The sequence below is a fragment of the Sinocyclocheilus rhinocerous genome, unplaced genomic scaffold, assembly GCF_001515625.1.
Source record: "Sinocyclocheilus rhinocerous isolate Xijiao unplaced genomic scaffold, SAMN03320098_v1.1 scaffold119, whole genome shotgun sequence".
Lineage (NCBI taxonomy): Eukaryota > Metazoa > Chordata > Actinopteri > Cypriniformes > Cyprinidae > Sinocyclocheilus > Sinocyclocheilus rhinocerous.
The window spans coordinates 1,025,401-1,045,789 of record NW_015654491.1 but is presented as its reverse complement, the minus strand read 5'-3'; the positions used below and the strand labels follow the sequence as shown (position 1 = coordinate 1,045,789).

The following is a 20,389-nucleotide window of genomic DNA, read 5'->3' as shown; positions in this document are numbered from 1 at the left end:
TTTAGTAGTAAGAGAACACTCACTGTCTTCAGATAATCCCAAACTGAAGCCATATTTACAAAAAGACATGTCAAAGGAAGCACAGGTAGCTAAATGGGCTAAATAATTGTTTTAACCATTCTGTTCTTTGTCTTTCTTTTCATCAGAGCGGTTTCACTCCTCTCCACATTGCTGCCCACTATGGAAACATCAACGTAGCAACACTACTGTTAAATAGAGGAGCAGCAGTGGACTTCATGGCAAGGGTAAAATCACAGCCCCATCTACTGCTTCGATTGACCAATTTTAACAGATTATAGGGCAAACGGTCCCCCATAATCTGTTAAAATCTTCTCTTTGACCTTATGCTAAATGCTTTGGAGTCCACACTTTTGAATACATCATTCAGGTGCACTGATTCCCATTCAAAATGCAGCTAGACTTGGTTTCATTATGACTGTGATCATGTAGTTCCTCTGAGCATCACACGGGGGCAGTATTGCATGAATGTTGTACAGTATTGTCACCAGACTGAAGCCTAAAATGCTCCATAAGTGTTTTGGTGAATGAGCTAAATGACCTGCCTAAGGCTCTTTGTGAGCAAACATGCTCACATGTATGTGTGTGTGTACATGTTCCAAATGCTCTCCCGGCTGAACTCTCTAAACTGTCATATGGCCGGCACAGTCCAAACAAACTCATGTATGAATCTGCTTCAGCCTGAGGGTCACATGCACATGGTCACAATGCATGTCGTATGCCATTCAGAATATTTTGTATTTTGTCACAGAAATATTATTGTTATTTCATACTTATCTTCATATTGTTATTTTGATTTAATCTCTGTGAAGTGTGATTGTAATTTGTGATTGTGTCGCTCTTATACCTGCTGTGTGTCTTATGCTGTTTGTGTGGGTTGCATACAGAATGACATCACTCCACTGCATGTGGCGGCTAAGAGAGGGAATGGAAACATGGTTAAGTTGCTGCTGGACCGAGGAGCAAAAATTGATGCCAAGACCAAGGTAACACACACATACAAACACACATAAACACATGCTGTACTGCAAATTACACTACCATTCAAATGTTAGGGGCTGTTAAGATTTTTTTAATGTTGTTGAAAGAAGGCTGCATTTATTTGATCAGAAATATAGAAAAACAGTAATATTGTGAAATAATTAAAAGAACTGGTGTCTATTTTAATATATAATTTATATATGTAAATTATTCCTGTAATGGCAAAGCTAAAATTTTTAGCAGCCATTACTCAAATCTTCAGTGTCACATGATCCTTCAGATATCATTCAAATATGCTGATTTGGTGCTCAAGAAACATTTGTTATCATTATCAAAGTTTAAAACAGTGCTGCTTAATATTTTTGTGGAAACATTTTTACATTTATTTTACTTTTTTAGGATTCTTTGATTCTTTTGATATTAGAATGTTCAAAAGATTTATTTAATAAATATGTATCTTTCCAACCCCAAACTTTTGAACTTTTGAATACACAAATATGGCAATGGAAAATACTATTTGTACAGGAATAACAAGAAGAGAGCTGTTGCCTAAATTAATCTGTGCTTCAGTGTGCTTCACTTTAAGGAAATTGTCAGCTGGCTTCTTAGAATGTTCCTACATTTATATATACGTAGTTGCTCACCCTTTGACCTCAGTGATATCACAGATGAGACCAAGTTTCAGTTTAATATATAGACACACAATGGCCTAATGGCTAGAGAGATTGACTTGCAACCCAAAGGTTGTGGGTTCGAGTCTCGGTACCGGCAGGGATTGTAGGTGGGGGGAGTGAATGTACAGCTCTCTTCCACCTTCAACACTACGACTGAGGTGAGACCTTTGAGCAAGGCACTGAACCCCCAACTGCTGCCCACTGCTCCGTGTGTGTGTGTTCAATACTCACTGCTGTGTGTGTGCACTTGGATGGGTTAAATGCAGAGCACAAATTCCAAGTATGGGACTATACTTGGCTACACGTCATGTCACTTTAACAATACAATTTGGTGACCGAAAATCATAAAATAAAATAAATATAAATGTATAAATACAATTAAATAAATAAATAAACAAGTCTTCATCATAGGCACATTGGTAAAGGTAACTTTCAGGCAAGATCCAAAGTAAACTGCAATATATTATACTGCATAAAGTGAATAGCTTTGCAAGAAATATTAAACAGGTCAGCATGTAGTGTCAGTGGAGCATCTGGAGGTGCTGAGGTTTGTCGGTTGTATCAGCTGTTCTTAAGAATATGATCTCAGAGCGTACTTTTTAATATTATGTAACATTTTATCTTTGTGTTTGCTTGTACGTGTGTGTCTGTGTGTGTGTATAGGACGGTTTAACCCCTCTGCATTGCGGCGCACGCAGTGGACATGAGCAGGTTGTTGAGATGCTGCTGGACAGGGGAGCTCCCATCTTGTCTAAGACCAAAGTAAGACCACTGCTTTTCTGACTCCAAGAATAATTCTGCCCCTTTTATTTGTGTGTGAGTATGTTTGATCACCAATTTTCCCATCATTTCTGCATATGCTTCCATACAAGACTGCCCCCATGTGGCCATTATTTCTACAGAAGCGACATGTTCATCAGGCCCTCTTCCTGTCTCTCTCTTTGCTATCAAATTGTCTCCTGACTGCAGGAAACTGATATTTCACCATAGATTGTGGCTTTAGGTGCCAAAGCAAGAGGAATTTCCTGTCACACTTACAAGACCCTCAAAATAATTTTTTTGTCATTAATGTGTGGTCACATTTACCATTGTTTGATGAATTCTCACAGGCGAATCTAGTCATTTCAATAGAAATCAATGCAATCAAGAATTTCATGTGAGGATGAAAGATATCCCCAAGCAGTTTGTCAAGTGAATTTGCAGCATGAGCAACAGACAGTTGCTTGGTTTGAAAGTGACTTCTGTGTGAGCTGTGCTTTATATACATCACTACACTATTGACAATAGAAAATGGACCATTTTTTGCTCACCAAAATTCATTAATGTGACTGCACTTTTATTTTAATCTATCACTAGTAGTCAACTTATGTATTGCCAAGGCTCATATATTGATCAATATTTGGCATTTTCTAAATATCTGCATATGTGATAATTTTTTTTGTTTTCGGCCGATAAGTGTTGGAAGCTTTTATTTTGACAATGCCAGCATCTTCATGTCATATTTACTGATACTGTAAAATTAGTGTTACCTGGTCTTTATTTGAGAAAGTAATTTTCCAGATAAGATTACAGAATAAAGAAGTTGCTAAAGCAATCTTTTGCATGTTTTAACAAATTCAATTTTTTTTCAAATCATTTGTTTAAAATTGAGTAAATATTATGTAAAACAAATTTCAATTTAGTTGCAGCAAAGGACATATTTATTTACCTATATATTTTGTTTTCTATCTTTAAAATTAAATTAAGTGTATTAGTTTTATGGCGACCATCAGCCAAGATATTGGATTTTGCCATCAAAAAAAAAATCCATTGATTAACCACTATCTGTTTCCATTAATCTTGTTAAATGTCCATTGCTATTTTTTGGTTTGCTATAGAACGGTCTGTCTCCGCTGCACATGGCGGCCCAAGGGGATCACCTGAACTGTGTCCAGCTGCTCCTTCAGCACAATGCTCCCGTGGATGATGTCACCAACGATTACCTGACGGCACTGCACGTGGCCGCTCACTGCGGACATTACAAAGTGGCCAAAGTCATCGTAGACAAGAAGGCCAACCCTAACGCTAAAGCCCTGGTGAGAGCAGAGAGAAAAAGAGAGCCATTCACATTCAAACTCAGAAAATACCCTCGTGCTGTTTCCTTTCTCTCTGCATTTCTTTCTTGGGGTGACTAGGTTCATTTTCCTCTGTTAACAGATGTAGCTGTATGAATGTTAATCTCTCGCTTCACAAAGACAAAACACAGTTGTGGCAGGGAGGATGACACAATGCGAGCGTGTTGCCATTGTAATATTGAGTCATTCTCAGGACAGTTTAAAAATAAACCTGAACCTCAGAAATAACTTGATGTAAAGTTTAAAACAGTTAATTTGAACAGTGACTCACAGCTTTATTACTGAATACCGTGGGTTTATTCAACCAGAGGAAGGATTTTGTGGTTACCCACCTCTGGTAAAGGTGGGTGTGGTGGCATCTCAGTCAAGCAGAGCATGTTTGTGTCTACATCAACAGAACGGTTTCACACCTCTTCATATTGCCTGCAAGAAGAACCGAGTGAAGGTGATGGAACTGCTGCTGAAACATGGGGCATCACTGCAGGCAGTCACTGAGGTACGAGAGAAATATGCGGATTGAATGTTTATTGATAACTTGTGTGATATGGAATTGTACCATAAAAGCACTAGAAATTCATCGTTTAGTTTTGAATGGAGTTTAATGCTCACAGTTTTAGTGTATATGCTTGGGAAATGTAATAGCACAAGCAGTTTTATATATGTTTCAAAGTATGTTTGTGTTTTGTTTGGTTGTTTTAGTCGGGGTTGACGCCCATCCATGTTGCTGCATTTATGGGTCATGAGAACATAGTGAAACAGCTCACGCATCATGGAGCCTCACCCAACACCACCAATGTGGTACGTTTCCTCTTTAAGTACAGTTTCACTCAAAGAGACATTATATGTACTGCGAGTCATTCTGTGAAACTTTTACCTTTGTAAATGCATTTCTATCATCTTAAACATTCTGTCAGACATGGAATATATTCATTTGTTAATATATGGCATTGTGCAACATCAAGAAAAATTTACACAAATGAAATTATATAAATAAAAGTATGTATTATAGAAAAAATAGAAAACATACAAAAATTTATTGATATTTTATGTGACTGGATGGGCATATTTTGTTTGATACATTTTGTCAAGCATGAAAAAACAACAAATTATGAATGTTGAATGAAAGAAAAACTTGTCCGCCTTTGAACGTGGCCTTGCGAAGACTATAAATAACTGTTAATTATTATTTTGAGGTGGATATTTTAAATTAAAATTGTTTCTTAATATAATTTTTATAATTATAATTGTTCTTAATATATGTAAATGTGGTTGTAGTGTGAATGAGAAAATCAATATAAAATGTATATATTTTTATTTAATTTAAAGTTTTTATAAATTTTTTATACATAATAAAATTCATAGACTTTTTTTTTTCATTAGAAATACTCCATCACACAATATTATTATGTACTGATGATTCATTTTGTATTCATATATTAAAGCTTACAACTCACATGCACTTCATCAAATGTTGTGTTGTAGAGAGGTGAAACAGCATTGCACATGGCAGCAAGGGCCGGCCAGGTTGATGTTGTCAGATACCTGCTACAGAGTGGTGCTAAAGTGGACATCAAAGCCAAGGTGAGACACACACCTTAGCTCAAATTTGAATAAACCACTGTCCACATCCCACCACACACATAATTAGAACATGACAGATGATAAATGAGATTTTCATCACTCTCTCTCTCTTTCACTCTCTATTACCATAATGACCATTTTTAGGATGACCAAACAGCCCTGCATATAGCCAGCCGTCTGGGAAAAGTGGAGATTGTGCAGCAGCTGCTGCAGAAGGGGGCGTTACCCAATGCTACCACCACTTCCGGCTACACCCCTCTCCACCTCGCCGCCCGTGAGGGTCATCAGGAGATAGCAGCTCTCCTGCTGGAGCAGGGAACATCCCTCTCTGCAGCAACTAAGGTGTGTGTGTGTTTGTACTGTGTGACCACATACAGTGGGGCTCATAAGTCTGAGACCACAGTAAACATTTGGAATTTAAAATCTAATTTAAATGTGGATGTTAGCAAAGTTTTAGGACTTTAGGAAAAATGTAACCAAAGAAGTTATGATGTAAAATGAAGAAAAGATACATTAATGTTTGGAGACACTATAAGTTTTTTGGTAAGAAATGGATACTTTTATTTAGCAAGTATGCATTAAATTGATCAGAAGTGACAGTAAAGACATTTATAATAAAAAAAAAAAGATTAAATGACTACATAAATAAAGAATAAATGACTTTGTATTCATCATATAATGCTGAAAAAAAAAATTTTTTTTCACGTTTTCCAAAAACTGTAAAATTAAGCAGCACAACTGTTTTCAGCATTGATAATAATAAGAAATGTTTTTTGAGCACCAAATCAGCATATTATAATGATTTCTGAAGGATCATGTAACACTGAAGACTGGAGTAATGGCTGCTTTTTTGATTAAATAAATAAAGAGACAAAGTGAACATTAGAGACTTCTGTCAAAAACATTTTCTGGCCCCCACTATATGTGGTTTTTGTGCATAGTTCTTTATCCTTTAAGCTGACTCTGTCCTAATGAAAATAACAAAACTATGGATCTTTTTCACCCTTTTTTGTTCTCTCTCCTTCTTTTGTTCCCGCATATAAATCCACAGAAAGGGTTCACTCCCCTGCATGTGGCTGCAAAGTATGGGCAGTTGGAAGTGACCAATCTTCTGCTGCAGAAAAAAGCTGCGCCGGATGCAGCAGGAAAGGTTGGTAAACAAATCCATCATGCAACATTATGCACACAACAACATGCACAAGCACATCTACAAATATGCCCATATATGCATGGCAGTTTACATTTGTTTACATAACACATCTTAGTCCTGTCCCAAATGGTGATGTGGACTTCACTCATGCTTGTTCATGGGGTGTCCCATTAGTCCTCAAAAGTCAGAAAAAAAGTGGGCATTGGTAAAACATTTACTCTAATGTAATGAAATATTTGTTTAAAGTACTTAAAAAAAATAGTCAGAGAACATGGCTATTTTTGAATTGCCTTTAATGAAGAAGCCTGATTTTTGTAGCCAGATGGTGTAGTTACAACATCGACCAGCAGGGTCTAACTGGGCCAAGCTAACCAGCTAAACTGTGACGCCTTAAACCACAAGGGCCAAGGGCGTCATTTGGGACAGGGCCTTCATTTGTCTTCATCTGTTCATCTGTGTCAACCTTTCTTCACTATTCTTGCACTACATAGTATGACTGTCAACTAACTTTATTGAGAGACTCACAGAGCTGACAAGTTTTGCTGATTTTCCTGTGTGTCATTAAGTCAGCTGTGCTGTCATGAGGGGTCTGGTTTCCTTAACATAGATTAAGCTTTTTAATAAGTACAACAATACAGATAAGAAAATATGACACAGAAGCTTAAAGGAGTGGGTTAACCAAAATTTTTTGCTGAAAATGTACTTACCCTCAGGAAATCCAAGATGTAGATGAGTTTGTTTCATTGGAAAAGATTTGGAGAAATTTAACTTTACATCACTTGCTCACCAATGGATCCTCTGCAGTGAATGGGTGCCGTCAGAATGAGAGTCCAAACAGCTGAAAAAACACAGTAATCCACACAACTCCAGCCCGTCAATTAATGTCTTGTGACACGAAAAGCTTCATGTTGTGTTGTTTCATATCTTTATGTCAAGGCATTTTTAACTTCAAACCATTGCTTATGGTTAAAATATGAGTTATTATGGATTATGGACTCATATTTTGACCAGAAGTGACGGTCTCAAGTTAAAATGTCTTGATGGATTTGTTACTTAACAAACATGCAGCTTTTTTGCTTAACAAGACATTAATTGAAGGACTGGAGTCATGTGGATTATTGTGATGTTTTATCAGCTGTTTGGACTCTGATTCTGACGGCACCCATTCACTGCAGAGGATCTATTGGTGAGCAAGTGATGTAATGCTAAAATTCTCCAAATTTGTTCCAATGATGAAACAAACTCATCTAAATCTTGGATGATCTGAGGGTGAGTAAATTTTCACATTTTTGGGTGAGCTATTCCTTTAATCTGTGTTAAGGAAAGACACACTCATCTTGTGAAAGGTGTTTTTTCGCTTCATACTAAGTGTGAACTCATGGTACTAGCTTAATGTGGTTTGCTGGGAGTTATTCCCTCTAACTTTAACATGGTGTGTCTGTGTGTATGTGTGTGTGTGTGTGTACACCCACCCATGTGCACACCCATGTACTGTATGTGCTGGCATGCATGCATGCATCCTGTGTTTGTGTGTATGTGTGCGTGCATGTTGGTGTTTGTGATTGTGCTGGGGTCTGCGTGTGTGAACGTGCTGGGGTCTGTGTGTATATTGTAGACTGGGTTAACTCCGCTGCATGTGGCTGCTCACTATGATAATCAGAGAGTGGCTCTGTTTCTACTGGACCAGGGAGCATCTCCTCATTCTGCTGCGAAGGTACACACACACACACACTCCAATTTATCGAGACTGGATTGCTGGATTAACCCTTCCATGCTGTTTGTCATAGAAGACCTAGTGTAACAATTAGTGACCTTACATAAATCATATCTCAAGAGTCACAATGTTTGTGACTTTGTTGTCATGTTCAAATTACATCTGTGGAGGATTTCATAAAGTCTCTAGCTGAAAAGTTGATGTTAAATTGCAGGAAATCTGATAAACTCTATAAGTAAATTAAACAAAACTAAACTGTGGTCTAGTAAACATATAGCTGAAACAAATGTATAAAAAAACAAGAAAATTTTACCTGAGAAACAAAATTGTCAAAGAATATATCTTGCATTAAGTTTGTTTTTTCTTTTCATTTTCAAATAGTTTATTTTTTGTTTTAAGCAAATATCACTACATTTTGTTTGGAGCCCCTACAGGGACATGGTGATGGAAAAAATGTGATTGGAGAAAAATATATATATTTCAATGCTTTTGCATTAGCTTGCAAAAGTTGTGTATTCTTTTTTAAATATTTTTTTCCCAATGATTTTGCCTTTATTTAGATAGAATGATGTAGAGCAAATGCAAAAGCATTGAAATATAATTTTTCCTTCAATCTCATATTTTTTCCATCACCATTTGCATGTTTGATTACTGCTCAAAGAAAAAAGTATTTTCTCAGGTAAATTTATCTTGTTTATAGCATTTTTAGATATTTTTTGGGTAAACGATACAAAGATGTAGATTAAATAATTATATGATTTTTGCAGATCCAAATTTCATGGCTTGCATTTTCCCAGAGTTGGGGTATCTAGAGTAATGTTAAAGTAGTCACCATGGTAACAGGCTTGGAATTTGAGGGGAATTAAGAGCTTGGTTACTTCTTACAGTCTCTGTTTTGCTAAATTTGAGAAATCCTGATTGGTTTGTGTAATCAAGAAAAGTACTAGGGAAAAAAACAAGAAAAGATGATTGCATGCCTGCATAGTATTTCTATTAAAAAATGTATGTGTCTTTGCATCTTGTTTTTCTCATTCTCTTTAGAATGGCTACACGCCTCTCCATATTGCAGCTAAGAAGAATCAGTTGGAGATTGGGACAACGTTATTGGAATATGGGGCGGAGTGTAACACAGTGACCCGTCAGGGCATCAGCCCCCTCCACCTCGCCGCACAGGAGGGCAGTGTAGACCTCGTGTCCTTGCTTCTCACCAAACAGGCTAATGTTAATATGGGCAATAAGGTAAACATACTTACATATGCATATTACACATGCACACAGCACACGGTTGAGAATACGTATTAATTTGACTCACTGTGTGTGTTTATAATCAGAATGGTCTCACGCCGCTGCACCTGGCTGCACAGGATGACAGGGCAGGTGTTGCTGAAGTGCTGTTGAACCATGGAGCAGAAATTGACGCTCAAACCAAGGTCAGGGTCCAGGTTCCATTGATTAACCACCACAATCAGACTGATACATTGAGAGGTTCATGTGGACTGTACTGCGTGTCTGTATCAGTGTCTGAAATTCTCGTCTTTCATATTCTCCTGATAGAGTGGTTACACTCCGTTGCATGTGGCATGTCACTATGGCAACATGAAGATAGCCAACTTCCTGTTAGAGAATCAGGCCAAGCCTAATGCCAAAACAAAGGTGAGTCTCTTTGTCGCTTGTCAAGACATTTAGATATAGATATTACCTTGTTTTGCATGTAAATTGACACTGTCACTTTGTGCATAGAACGGTTACACACCTCTTCATCAAGCAGCACAGCAAGGCCACACCCACATCATTAATATGCTGCTTCAGTATGGAGCTTCGCCCAATGAGCTCACAGTGGTGAGTACTGAGGCATGCTGGGAATACCTGCTTCACTCAGCAAGCTGTCAACCTTGGTCAGCAATGTACTGTAGCACACACACATATACACTCATACACTACCATTCAAAAGTTTGGGGTGAGTATGATTTTTTTAAATTAAAGAAATAATACTTTTATTTATCAAGGATGCACTAAATGAATCAGAAGTGACATTTACGGTAGTGTACCTTTCACATAAACACACATCTCACTCTTTTATACTTATAATACCTACATTTAGCAAGTTATGTATTTATAATAGTACATATGAAATGCCTCATATACAGACGTAAAGTAATTTTATTTGTGTGTGGCAGAATGGGAACACAGCTCTCTCCATTGCTCGCCGACTGGGGTACATCTCCGTAGTGGACACGCTGAGAGGAGTTACAGATGAAAACCTCACTGCCACGGTAACATACTCAACCTGCCCCACCATCTGCGTCATGACCTACTTCCCTCAACATCCTCTACCCTACAATTACCATATAAATTAATACCAGGCGATTTGTTTTTTAGGCAATTTGCATTCTGAATCAAATGCACACCAACCAGCCACATCATGCTAATCACTTCTGAGCAAAGAATTGAATTCTTACGTTATTTCATATTTTCAGTTTAAAACTGTAAGCCATGTTCTGTTTTTTTTAAATTACACTTTAAATAGACTATTGGAAAAACTGTATATTTCAACCAATATTGGATATTTAATCATTCATGCTCATTTCTTTTATATATTTATTTTTCTATTTAGATTACCTTTGCCATCTTGTAACACTCACTTAAAGTTAATCTTTAAAAACAGTGTTGTGATCTTTAGTACATCTATAAATGAATATTTCATACTGTACCTTATAACAGTGAGGCAGTTGTTAAAATATTATTTAAATTTGTCTTGCATCCAGCGGTATATTCAAATGTAGTTATTTTGACATCTTCCCCAGCTTGCACCATGATCACTGGCCTAACACTATGTGCATTCATTATTCTGTGTGTGTGTGTGTGTGTGTGTGTGAGAGAGAGAGAGAGAGAGAGAGCGTGTATGTTTAACCAATTGCTGTGTACTGTATGTTTGACAGCTGTGAAAGATCATGAAGCTCAGGCTGATGGGGAAGAAGGTACACACTTCTGCAGTTCTGATTTTTCTCCCTTTTTTAATCATCCCTCGCTTCACGCACACACTCGCTCGGCTTAGATGCGTTCCTCTCGCCTGGCTTTGCAGTGCGCTGTGTGTGTTTTGTCTGTATGCACATAACCAGAGTGTGATTGCTGTGAATTCCTGTGTATGCCAACTTGACACTTATACAGTTTTTTAGTTAGAAACACATATTTACAAATGCTCACACATAGAAACACAATAACAGATGCCCAAAAAAGCCTGTATGAGAATCATACAGTTGCCTAAGATACAGCGAAGCTGACGTGCAGTGTCAGGATGAGAAGAAAACACTCCACGTGTTGTCTATGATGCCAAACTCTCTCTCTTGTCTCCTGGTGCAACATTGAAATATTCATGAGCTTAATGTCCCTCATTGCACCCCTCTCCATGGTAACGTGGAGGGATGAGGGTATACGGTTACCATGTGTGTCAGCAGATATGCTCACAATCCTGCAGGTGACACTGACTTGGCCCACAGGTGTCAACCCTCTACTGGAGAGCGAAAGAGACATGCAAAATAGAGAGGGATAGAGAGACAATCTTAAAATATAATAAAGCAGTAAAATGCAGAAGTCGAGTGTTGAAACTGCTGTCTTAGCAGTATGCCGAGAGGTAAAGTGTGCATTAGTGCATGTGTGTGCGTGTAGCAGCAGACACCTATAATAGATCTATAGGCTATCCTGTAAATTATCTTTGTAATCCCATTAATCTGTGCATGTAGGTCTTATGTCGGTCAGAAGCATTGAACTCTGCACCTTTGATCCCCAATCTGATTTTTAACTCATACACATCTGTTTGTTGTCATATTATGGTGGAGAGTGAGACTGACTACTAGCGTCTATTTTTTATATAGGCTTATTATATTTGCTATACCCTAAACCTAGTCCTTCCTTACAGAAACATTTTGCATTTGTAGATTTTAATTAAGATGATTACATGTACAGGGTTCCTACATTTTCTAACTAGAGTTATTTTATTATTATTTATATATTATAGTTTTTATTAATATTTTGAATTAGCTTTTATTTTGTTTTCAGTTTTAATTTGGATTTTAGGTTCATTTTTGTTGGTTTATTAGCTTTTGTTGTTTTAAAATATTACTACTTATCTTTATTTCAGTTTTAGTGTTAGTTTAGTTTTATAAACTAATTAGTAATTTTTAGTACTTTACCATATACTTATTTCAGTTATTTTCCAAAGCAACATTTCTAATTTTCTTTTAATCTTTCAACCAATGAATTTCCATGATTTTTCCATGATTTTACCAGTTGCTTGTGATGACTGGATAGGGATCATTTAAAATAATTTAATTTTTTAAGAGATCATTCTCAAAAAGAGTATTTTTTAAATTATGAATTAATAAAAGAAGTTTTTAAATCACTTTTAAATAAAATCATTATTGTTATTCAAAAGCTTAGCTTTTTAAATTGTCAATATAATTGTATTGTCATTAATATAACATTTATTGACTATAGATAACCTATTATTTATTTTTGTTTAATGTGTGTGTATGTGTGTTTTAAAATTTTTTTTTTTTTTACTTTGTTTTTACATGACTATTCCAGACCTGGAAATCACACTTTTAAAATTCCCTGACATTTCCCGAGGCTGTGGGAACCCTGTATTTAATCTCTTTATTAAGCTGTTTTCATTATTTTATCATTTTATCACAGTGTAGGTCAGTTTAATATCATAATGGGGATATTTCATGTATTTAATAGCAAACCCTGATGCGTCCCACACGTGCCCAAGAGCACATTATTTAGCAAATTACACACATTAAAAGGAGATGTTGTGTGCGTGCACTGTAGGGACAGTAGGCTACTTGAGAGAAAAGGGTGAACTTTCTTACTGTTATGTAATGTTCTTTAGCACTTTGTAATGAGTCTCATGAATGTTCTATACACAGTGACAGGAGACCTTGAAATTAGCTGTACACACACTTATGATGACTTTAATGCTATACTAGTGATGTAAGCATTTCGAACAGTGAGGACCACTTCAAAAAGTAAGTTTTCAACAGGTTTCTTTACATTTGTGAGGACAGACCCTCAGAAGTACAGCCAAACCAGCACACAAGTGCTTGCACTGTCTCCCTTTATTATTCTCTTGAGAGAACTATGTTGACAGTACTTGGTGTCTTATTACCACCTTGCACTTGCTGCTAGACCTGCAAAATATTTAGCAACACACACACACACACACACTGGTCTGTTTCTGCGCGCGCGTGTGTTGAGTGTGCGTGACGCGCGAGGCTGGATAGAGAGCAGAGCTCCCCTGACATATGAGAGTGCAGCTTTGGTAGATCCTCCTTCGCATGACCCAGGCTGCCTTGTGATTTAACTATTACCGGGCGAATGAACGGATGTAAAGCTCGCACATCCAGTGCCACGAGAGTTCTGGTCGACTCGGGACGACCGACTCTCACATGACCAACCCGAATTGAGTCCTCATCATCAGTCTTTTTCTCGGAGGATACAAGCTTAATTGAGAACTGAACAGATAATCGGAAGAATACGCTAATAAAGGATACGTTATATCTGTATCGAAGTGGGATATGGCAGCGCTATTATGTGAGTGTTGATATGGACTGTCGGTGTGTCAGAATACTGCGGTGTTTGGGGCTCTGCTGCATACAGTGTTCACCGGCTGGATGCTGCTCGGCTTATTTAATTATTATTTAAATGTACACTTTTAATACTCAGAATGACGTCAAATACAGTGCCATCTATTTTTACACATGGTCATCTATTAGTCTTTGTCATGACTGTTCGTTGTCATTAAGCGTTAATTCGGTACCGGAGTAGGAAGGTATTAGCGAGCCGGTTAGGGAAACCGAGGAGTTCAGTTGCGGGAGGGGAGGGGCTGCAGCACGGAGAGAGAGGACAAGCAAGAGTCGCGTTTATGAGAGAGATTCGGAATAGTGATGGGAAGTTCGGATCATTTTACCGACTCGGACCTTTGAGTCTCGTTCAGCAAAATGAACGAATCTTTTTTCGAGTCATTTCGTTCATTTCGTTCATTTTAACAAAATATAATTAAAATGTTACGTGTTACTTCCCTAATATGTCTACTACTTACGCAAACGTTGATCACACTACAAACAATACAAAACTGCTATAAGAAACAGAAAAGATTAATTACTCGTTCTTCCCGAGTCACATTAAAGATTCGTTCAAAACGAACGAATCGTTCAAGAACGACCCAACACTAATTCGGAAAAGATGTTGGCTGTGTCTCAAATCCTCGAGAGTTGCCTACATAAACGTCATTTTGTGCGACATAGGCGCGTCCTTATCTTACAAAAATAACGACTGTCCAAAACTGCGTTGAATACAGACATTGGTTTTTATAATGAGGCTAGCAGTAGAACTTAAGTGACGATTTGTTTGTTTTTGACTCGTGGTTTTGAATATAACCGATTTGTTGATTTCGACGGTTACAAAAATCGTTAAAATTGAACATTTTATTAAACTATACAAAACTGTTTTGCAGGTTTAAACAGGTCGTCAAGCTTATCTGACCATCTGAAAAGTGCCCAAAACCCACTTAAAACTAGTCAACGGACCAGCAAACCTTAGATTGATTCAAACGGTTTGTTTTCATAAAACAATAAAATCAGATAGCCTACAGGTTATCATATTTATGAAAGTGTTATTTGAAAATGTAATTTCTGAAATTAAATTGATATATATTATTTTAAATTTTCCCTGCTTTCAAAAACAGCTTAAAGAACATAAGAATGCCAGCCTAAAGCCCTATTCGCACGGGATTAGTATTACCTGGTGACCTCCAGTCATTTGTAATTGCGGAGGTTGTCTGTGATCTTAATCCCGTGCGAATCGGCCATGTCTGTAATTTGTAAAGTAAAAATTTCCCCGCAAATGACCTACCATATTTCGCCGAACACCGAGGTCCTGTGATAATATTAGTCCCGTGCGAATCGGCATCTCTGTGATTCGGCCAGCATTTGGCGGGTCGTATATCATTTTTCGAGGTTTTTGTTTGCTGTGCGCCTTTTTATCCATCTTCAGCGAAGAATGGAGCTGCGTTGGAGTGTTTGATAGTATTTTGGGTGCTGTCATCATATCGATACACCATACAATTTGCAGAAAGAGAAAGCTGAAAAGGTTTTGAGGTTAATGTGTTTGAGGTTAACGGGACTCTCAAAGCCGTGACATCCGGGTATCCGGGAGATAAGTCAGTAAATTCGAGTAAAATCACAGGCTTTGCTTATCCCGTGCGAATGCACCACACGAGTGGGGTAATTTCAAAATCACGCAAGGTCCCCAGATAATACTAATCCCGTGCAAATAGGGTTTAAGATAATTTAACGTTACTGGTTTAAGCTGAAGTTCCAGTTTGACCTGCATGAAAGTACCCCGGACCCTTCTGAAACTAGCAAACAGACCACGCTGAGACACTAGTAAAACCAGCCTTTGCTGGTTGAAGCTGCTTTTTTTTTATTATTATTATTATTTTTTATCAGGTTTAAGAAACTCTTGGGGGTGTAATGGAAACTTGCTTCATAGCAGGAGTGGTGTGGTGTCATGATGCAGCATAATGTTTCTTCTATTAATAGTCAGTGAAATATTGCCACCTAAGTATCTCTTATTCACGGTGGGACAGAAAAACACCCAGGTGTTATGTGACCTCAATTAATAATCTAGAAGCTGCAAGCTGGATGTTTGCGTGACGCAAGAAGACCGGTGTGGACTGGTAGGTTCACCCCACAAGGAATGAACCACAATTTATTACCACTGTGCATTTGAACAAGACACTTAACTTCAGATTGCTCTGAAGTAAGTCACTTTGGGTTTTATTTAATTAGAGCAACGTGGGGGGAAATAATTGCCGCAGCTACTGATAGGTCACCTTACCAGTTCACCTTCAAGTGAGCTAACCTTCAGCCTGTCTCATTCCTGCAGGTGAAGATGCGATGACCGGTGAGACTGAGAAGTATCTTCGGCCACAGGACCTGAGGGAGTTAGGGGATGACTCCTTGCCACAGGAGGGGTACATGGGTTTCAGTATTGGAGCCCGCTCTGCCAGGTAATAGCAGTCATTTACATTTTATGTATGGATGCTTGCTTATTTGCGAAGCTGTTTGTTCCTTATGCTGGTTCTCTATGAGTAGCAAATGTATATGGAGTTGCTATGGCACAAGTAGATGGCTTTTTGGAGGTGTTTTTAGATGGAGGATTATTTGGATGTAGAATGTTGTGTTCAGGTGGTCTTCACTAAAAGTGTTAGTACTGTCTTCGTGTATTGGCTTTTAGTCTGCATTAATAATAATGCTTCAAGAAAAAAGAAGGTTGGAAACACGAGGAATGAGGGATAATCAAATCTCGGTCAGATTTATTTTGCATTCAGCGCTGTCAATCTTCATATCTTGTTGTTTACTGGAAATAAACACTACGATTTTAGTTCTCTGGAAACTGTTCCCACTACACAAATTCAACTCACCGTGTGTCATTCAAGTTAAAGTGTGCATGACACAAGTGTTTTTAGATGACAGGATAAAACTATGAGAAATTGTTATGCAAATAATAACAGAAAAACACCTGTTATACTTTTAGCGCATACATTAATATTTTACAGTATTTAATATTTAAAAAGAGCATACATTATGCAGTTATCCCTCTTCAGCTAAAACTTACGTTCCACAGCTGGGCAACTTTTGCAGAATTTGTAACGGTAATTGGTGGTTGCAAACTCTGATTTTTATCAAATATAAAATCATTGAAATGTTTTAAAGTAACAAAAGAGTACTACGTTGTTGTTGAAACAGAGATATTAGTACAATGCACAACCTGAAAAATGAATGAAATATAATGTAAGATTTATTGAAAATATCAAGTGTAAATAGACTTTGTAAAGAGGATTATGGCTGTAAGTTCTTAAGAAAGCGTAAAGGATGCTCAAATGGCTAATTACAGGCCTAATGTATTGTTAATGGAACATGATCAAATGGATCTTCATCATAACAAACATGATGTCCTTGTAAGCACCATCATCCATATAACCATATGCCAAATTGGATCAGATCACAAAATGTTTGTATTAAATTTGTATTAAATTAAGTTTATCAGAAAAGTTTAGGGCAGAAGATGCACATCTGTGGTGTTTTATGTTGAAGTACATCCCATTCTCTCATTTAAGAGGTCATTATCAGTTCATCGTGACTGATGGATGATGAACATAGCAGGTGAGGGAGAGGTGGGACAATAGGATGGAAAGGTACCACTCCTGTCATGCGAGCATTATGTGGCACAATGGAGCCTGATTTGCTGTTGTTGTACAGGACAGTGAGTTCTGATTGGCTGGCTTTTGTGTGCCAGTGGTTATAGAGTTCGAGGACAGGCAATAAATGACTGAAAACAATTACGTCATTACCGGGAAGGGAACGCTGAGTGACGAAGTCTGGAAAGAGAGTGACTGTTTGTGTGAATGTGAAGGTGTGATCTGATGGATCTGATGGATACCTTGAGTCGCCTTTAGTTATGATGGATTGATCATTTAAATTTTGTGCTCAGAACTCTAGTGTAGCTCAGAGGTAAGAATCAGCTTTATGGTTTGCTGCATTTGGATATTGACAGTACGACTTGCTTGCACAAGAGGCATTAAATAGTCAAATGTGAGTCAAATTAGCTGTATAGATTATTGGTATAATTACGTAATTTGCAAAATACTCAGTATCCCAGCTGCTTAGCCAAGGTAAGACACACTGTTTCATGTCTGAAAATGAGTTTCATTTCTTTAGAAATATTTGTGCTATTTGGATTGTTATTATTGGAGTTTAGATGATGTTTGTATATCTCATGGATGATATTCTGCCGTACAAAGCTTCATATTTTCTGCCTCTTTTGTTTTGTTAACATCAGCCTGGCATTGTTTGCTCTTACATAGGGCTACTAATGTTGGTTGTTTTTATCAAACGCGCACCCAGTCCTGTCTAGGAGCACAACACATGCTGTGGCAGAGCCTCAGTGCCATGCTTAACTCTCGCTGCTTCTGCCACGTCCAGTACATTTTACTGTCTTTTCTCTTTCTTGGCTTCTCTCACTCTCTCTAGCCCCAGGATAAGGTAAGAGTGATGTCTTTCTCTCTCTGTGCATTTCGCCTTCTCTCTCCGTAGCTGTCGTTTCTGTCTCTGCCCCTTTCCATACGTACTACAACTCCCATCATGCCCCGCTCCACCGTGTCATCTGGTGCAGTGCGTTTCTGTGGAGTCTCATCCCTTTCATACACTGAGGCCTGAGCTACGTGGCCTGATAGAACAAATTCATGCATCTCAACTGGAGTTTTAGTCTATGAACTTCTCTTGCGTTGACGTTTTATTTGTTCTATCCGGCTCCGAAGCTGAACACGCTTCTTATCGGTCACACTAAAGCCATCTAACCTTTTTGAAGGCAGTTTATAAATGCAAAAGATGTAAGGAGTGTTTTAAAACAACAGGAAAAGTGGGCAGTAGTTGTGGTTTTAAATGTTATTAATTTCTGAAATATTAATGAATAGTGTGCTAACTATTATGTGTTGGTTCTTTATAAGTTTTTGTTTAGTGTGGCATGGATTATGTTCATATATGTTGTGTTTTGCTGTTGTTTCAGTTGTGTGATGCTCTATGTAACATCCAGGGACAAAAGCTTCAAGCTGATCAGTCAGCAGTTGAAGCCAATTACTCTGTCACATCGCTGACGGCACATTTAATTGGCCATTACTCACCACATTGATCACAGGTCAATTTTATTGCAAAAACTAAAAAAAAAAAAGATACGGTGTTCTAAGCATGTTTGGTTATGATGATCACTAGTGTGCTTTTCATAGAAAAGCACAGAGAGGATAGAGAGGATAAGAGAGGATCATTGTGTGCTCAAACACACACACATTCACACAGCTTGGTCACAGAATGTGAGGTAGGAGGCATATGATTAGAGTATAACTTAGCCTGTAAGGGTGAGAGAACAAATATTCCTCTTAATTTATTTGTTGTATGCTGTTTCACATGCATGCAAATGCACACAACCATAGTACAACCTTCTTATACAATGCTGGCTCTGTTCAGAGTGAGATCATTTGAAAGAAGTGCATAGCAAAGAAGGAGAATGATGAAGAAGGAAAGGCAAAAGAGATGAAAGAAAATGAAAGAATAAATGACAGACTGTGCGCTGCAGAGAAGGGTGAGTTGGCTGCTGTAATGCTACAGAACCATAAAATCAATGCAGATCAGGACAAATTAAGCTGAAGTGCTAGAAGATGAGTGGAAGGAATGGAAAGAGAGTTGTAAATCCATTCATCCAAAAACTAGCTCACAAACCGACACTGTTTCTTTCGCTACAGTGCTGTACCTTTAAATCCTGCTGATTGCTGCAGAATTTTCAATCTCTCATACACACACTGTGCAACCAACCCAAGACTGCTGTCCTGCAGAGATCCAGGCGTTTCTAAGAGCACTGCAGAAGGGTGCACACAATCACACATGTAGTCGTAAATTTGATCTGAGCTGAAAAGTACTTGTTCAAAGTGTCAGTTTATTGGAGGTGCTTGCTATAACTGTTCCTCATGGATTAGGGTTTTTTCAAAACCTTTCGCATTAAGTGTTAAAGGGATAGTTCACCCAAAAACGAAAATTCTGTCATTAATTACTCACCCTCATGTTGTTTCAAACCCTTAAGACCTTCGTTCATCTTCGGATCACAAATTAAGATATTTTTGATGAAATCCGAGAGCTTTCTGACCCTGCATAGACAGCAACGCAACTGAAATGTTTTATAGCCCAGAAACGTAGTAAAGACATCTTTAAAATACTCCATGTGACATCAATGGTTCAACTAAAACAAAAATAACAACTTTATTCAACGATTTCTTCTCTTCCTGGTCATTCTCCACGGTCATTCCCGAGAGTACAATGATGCATGTGTGTGATCCTGCTGACGCAAACAGAGGAATGCACACACATGTGTCGTGGTACTCTCATGAATGGCGGCGGAGGCTGACCAGGAAGAGAAGAAATCATTGAATAAAGCTGTTATTTTTGTTTTCTTTGTGCACAAAAAGTATTCTCGTAACTTCATATCATTACAGTTGAACCACTGATGTCACACGGACTACTTTGTCGATCATCTTGGTACTTTTCTG

The 20,389-nt window shown here is 37.9% G+C and overlaps 1 protein-coding gene across 1 annotated transcript in view; it reads left to right on the top strand.

Annotated features, from left to right (window-relative positions):
* LOC107717054 (ankyrin-3-like) overlaps window positions 1-20,389 on the top strand; it is a 102,134-nt gene that overhangs the window by 28,430 nt on the left and 53,315 nt on the right. Inside the window, exons 8-24 of the mRNA XM_016523696.1 lie at window positions 147-245; window positions 906-1,004; window positions 2,337-2,435; window positions 3,551-3,748; window positions 4,185-4,283; window positions 4,487-4,585; window positions 5,270-5,368; window positions 5,513-5,710; window positions 6,420-6,518; window positions 8,134-8,232; window positions 9,274-9,471; window positions 9,564-9,662; window positions 9,787-9,885; window positions 9,973-10,071; window positions 10,410-10,505; window positions 13,758-13,824; window positions 16,180-16,303. Of these exons, the coding sequence (XP_016379182.1) occupies window positions 147-245; window positions 906-1,004; window positions 2,337-2,435; window positions 3,551-3,748; window positions 4,185-4,283; window positions 4,487-4,585; window positions 5,270-5,368; window positions 5,513-5,710; window positions 6,420-6,518; window positions 8,134-8,232; window positions 9,274-9,471; window positions 9,564-9,662; window positions 9,787-9,885; window positions 9,973-10,071; window positions 10,410-10,505; window positions 13,758-13,824; window positions 16,180-16,303 (1,970 nt within the window). The remainder of the gene's footprint in view (window positions 1-146; window positions 246-905; window positions 1,005-2,336; window positions 2,436-3,550; window positions 3,749-4,184; window positions 4,284-4,486; window positions 4,586-5,269; window positions 5,369-5,512; window positions 5,711-6,419; window positions 6,519-8,133; window positions 8,233-9,273; window positions 9,472-9,563; window positions 9,663-9,786; window positions 9,886-9,972; window positions 10,072-10,409; window positions 10,506-13,757; window positions 13,825-16,179; window positions 16,304-20,389) is intronic.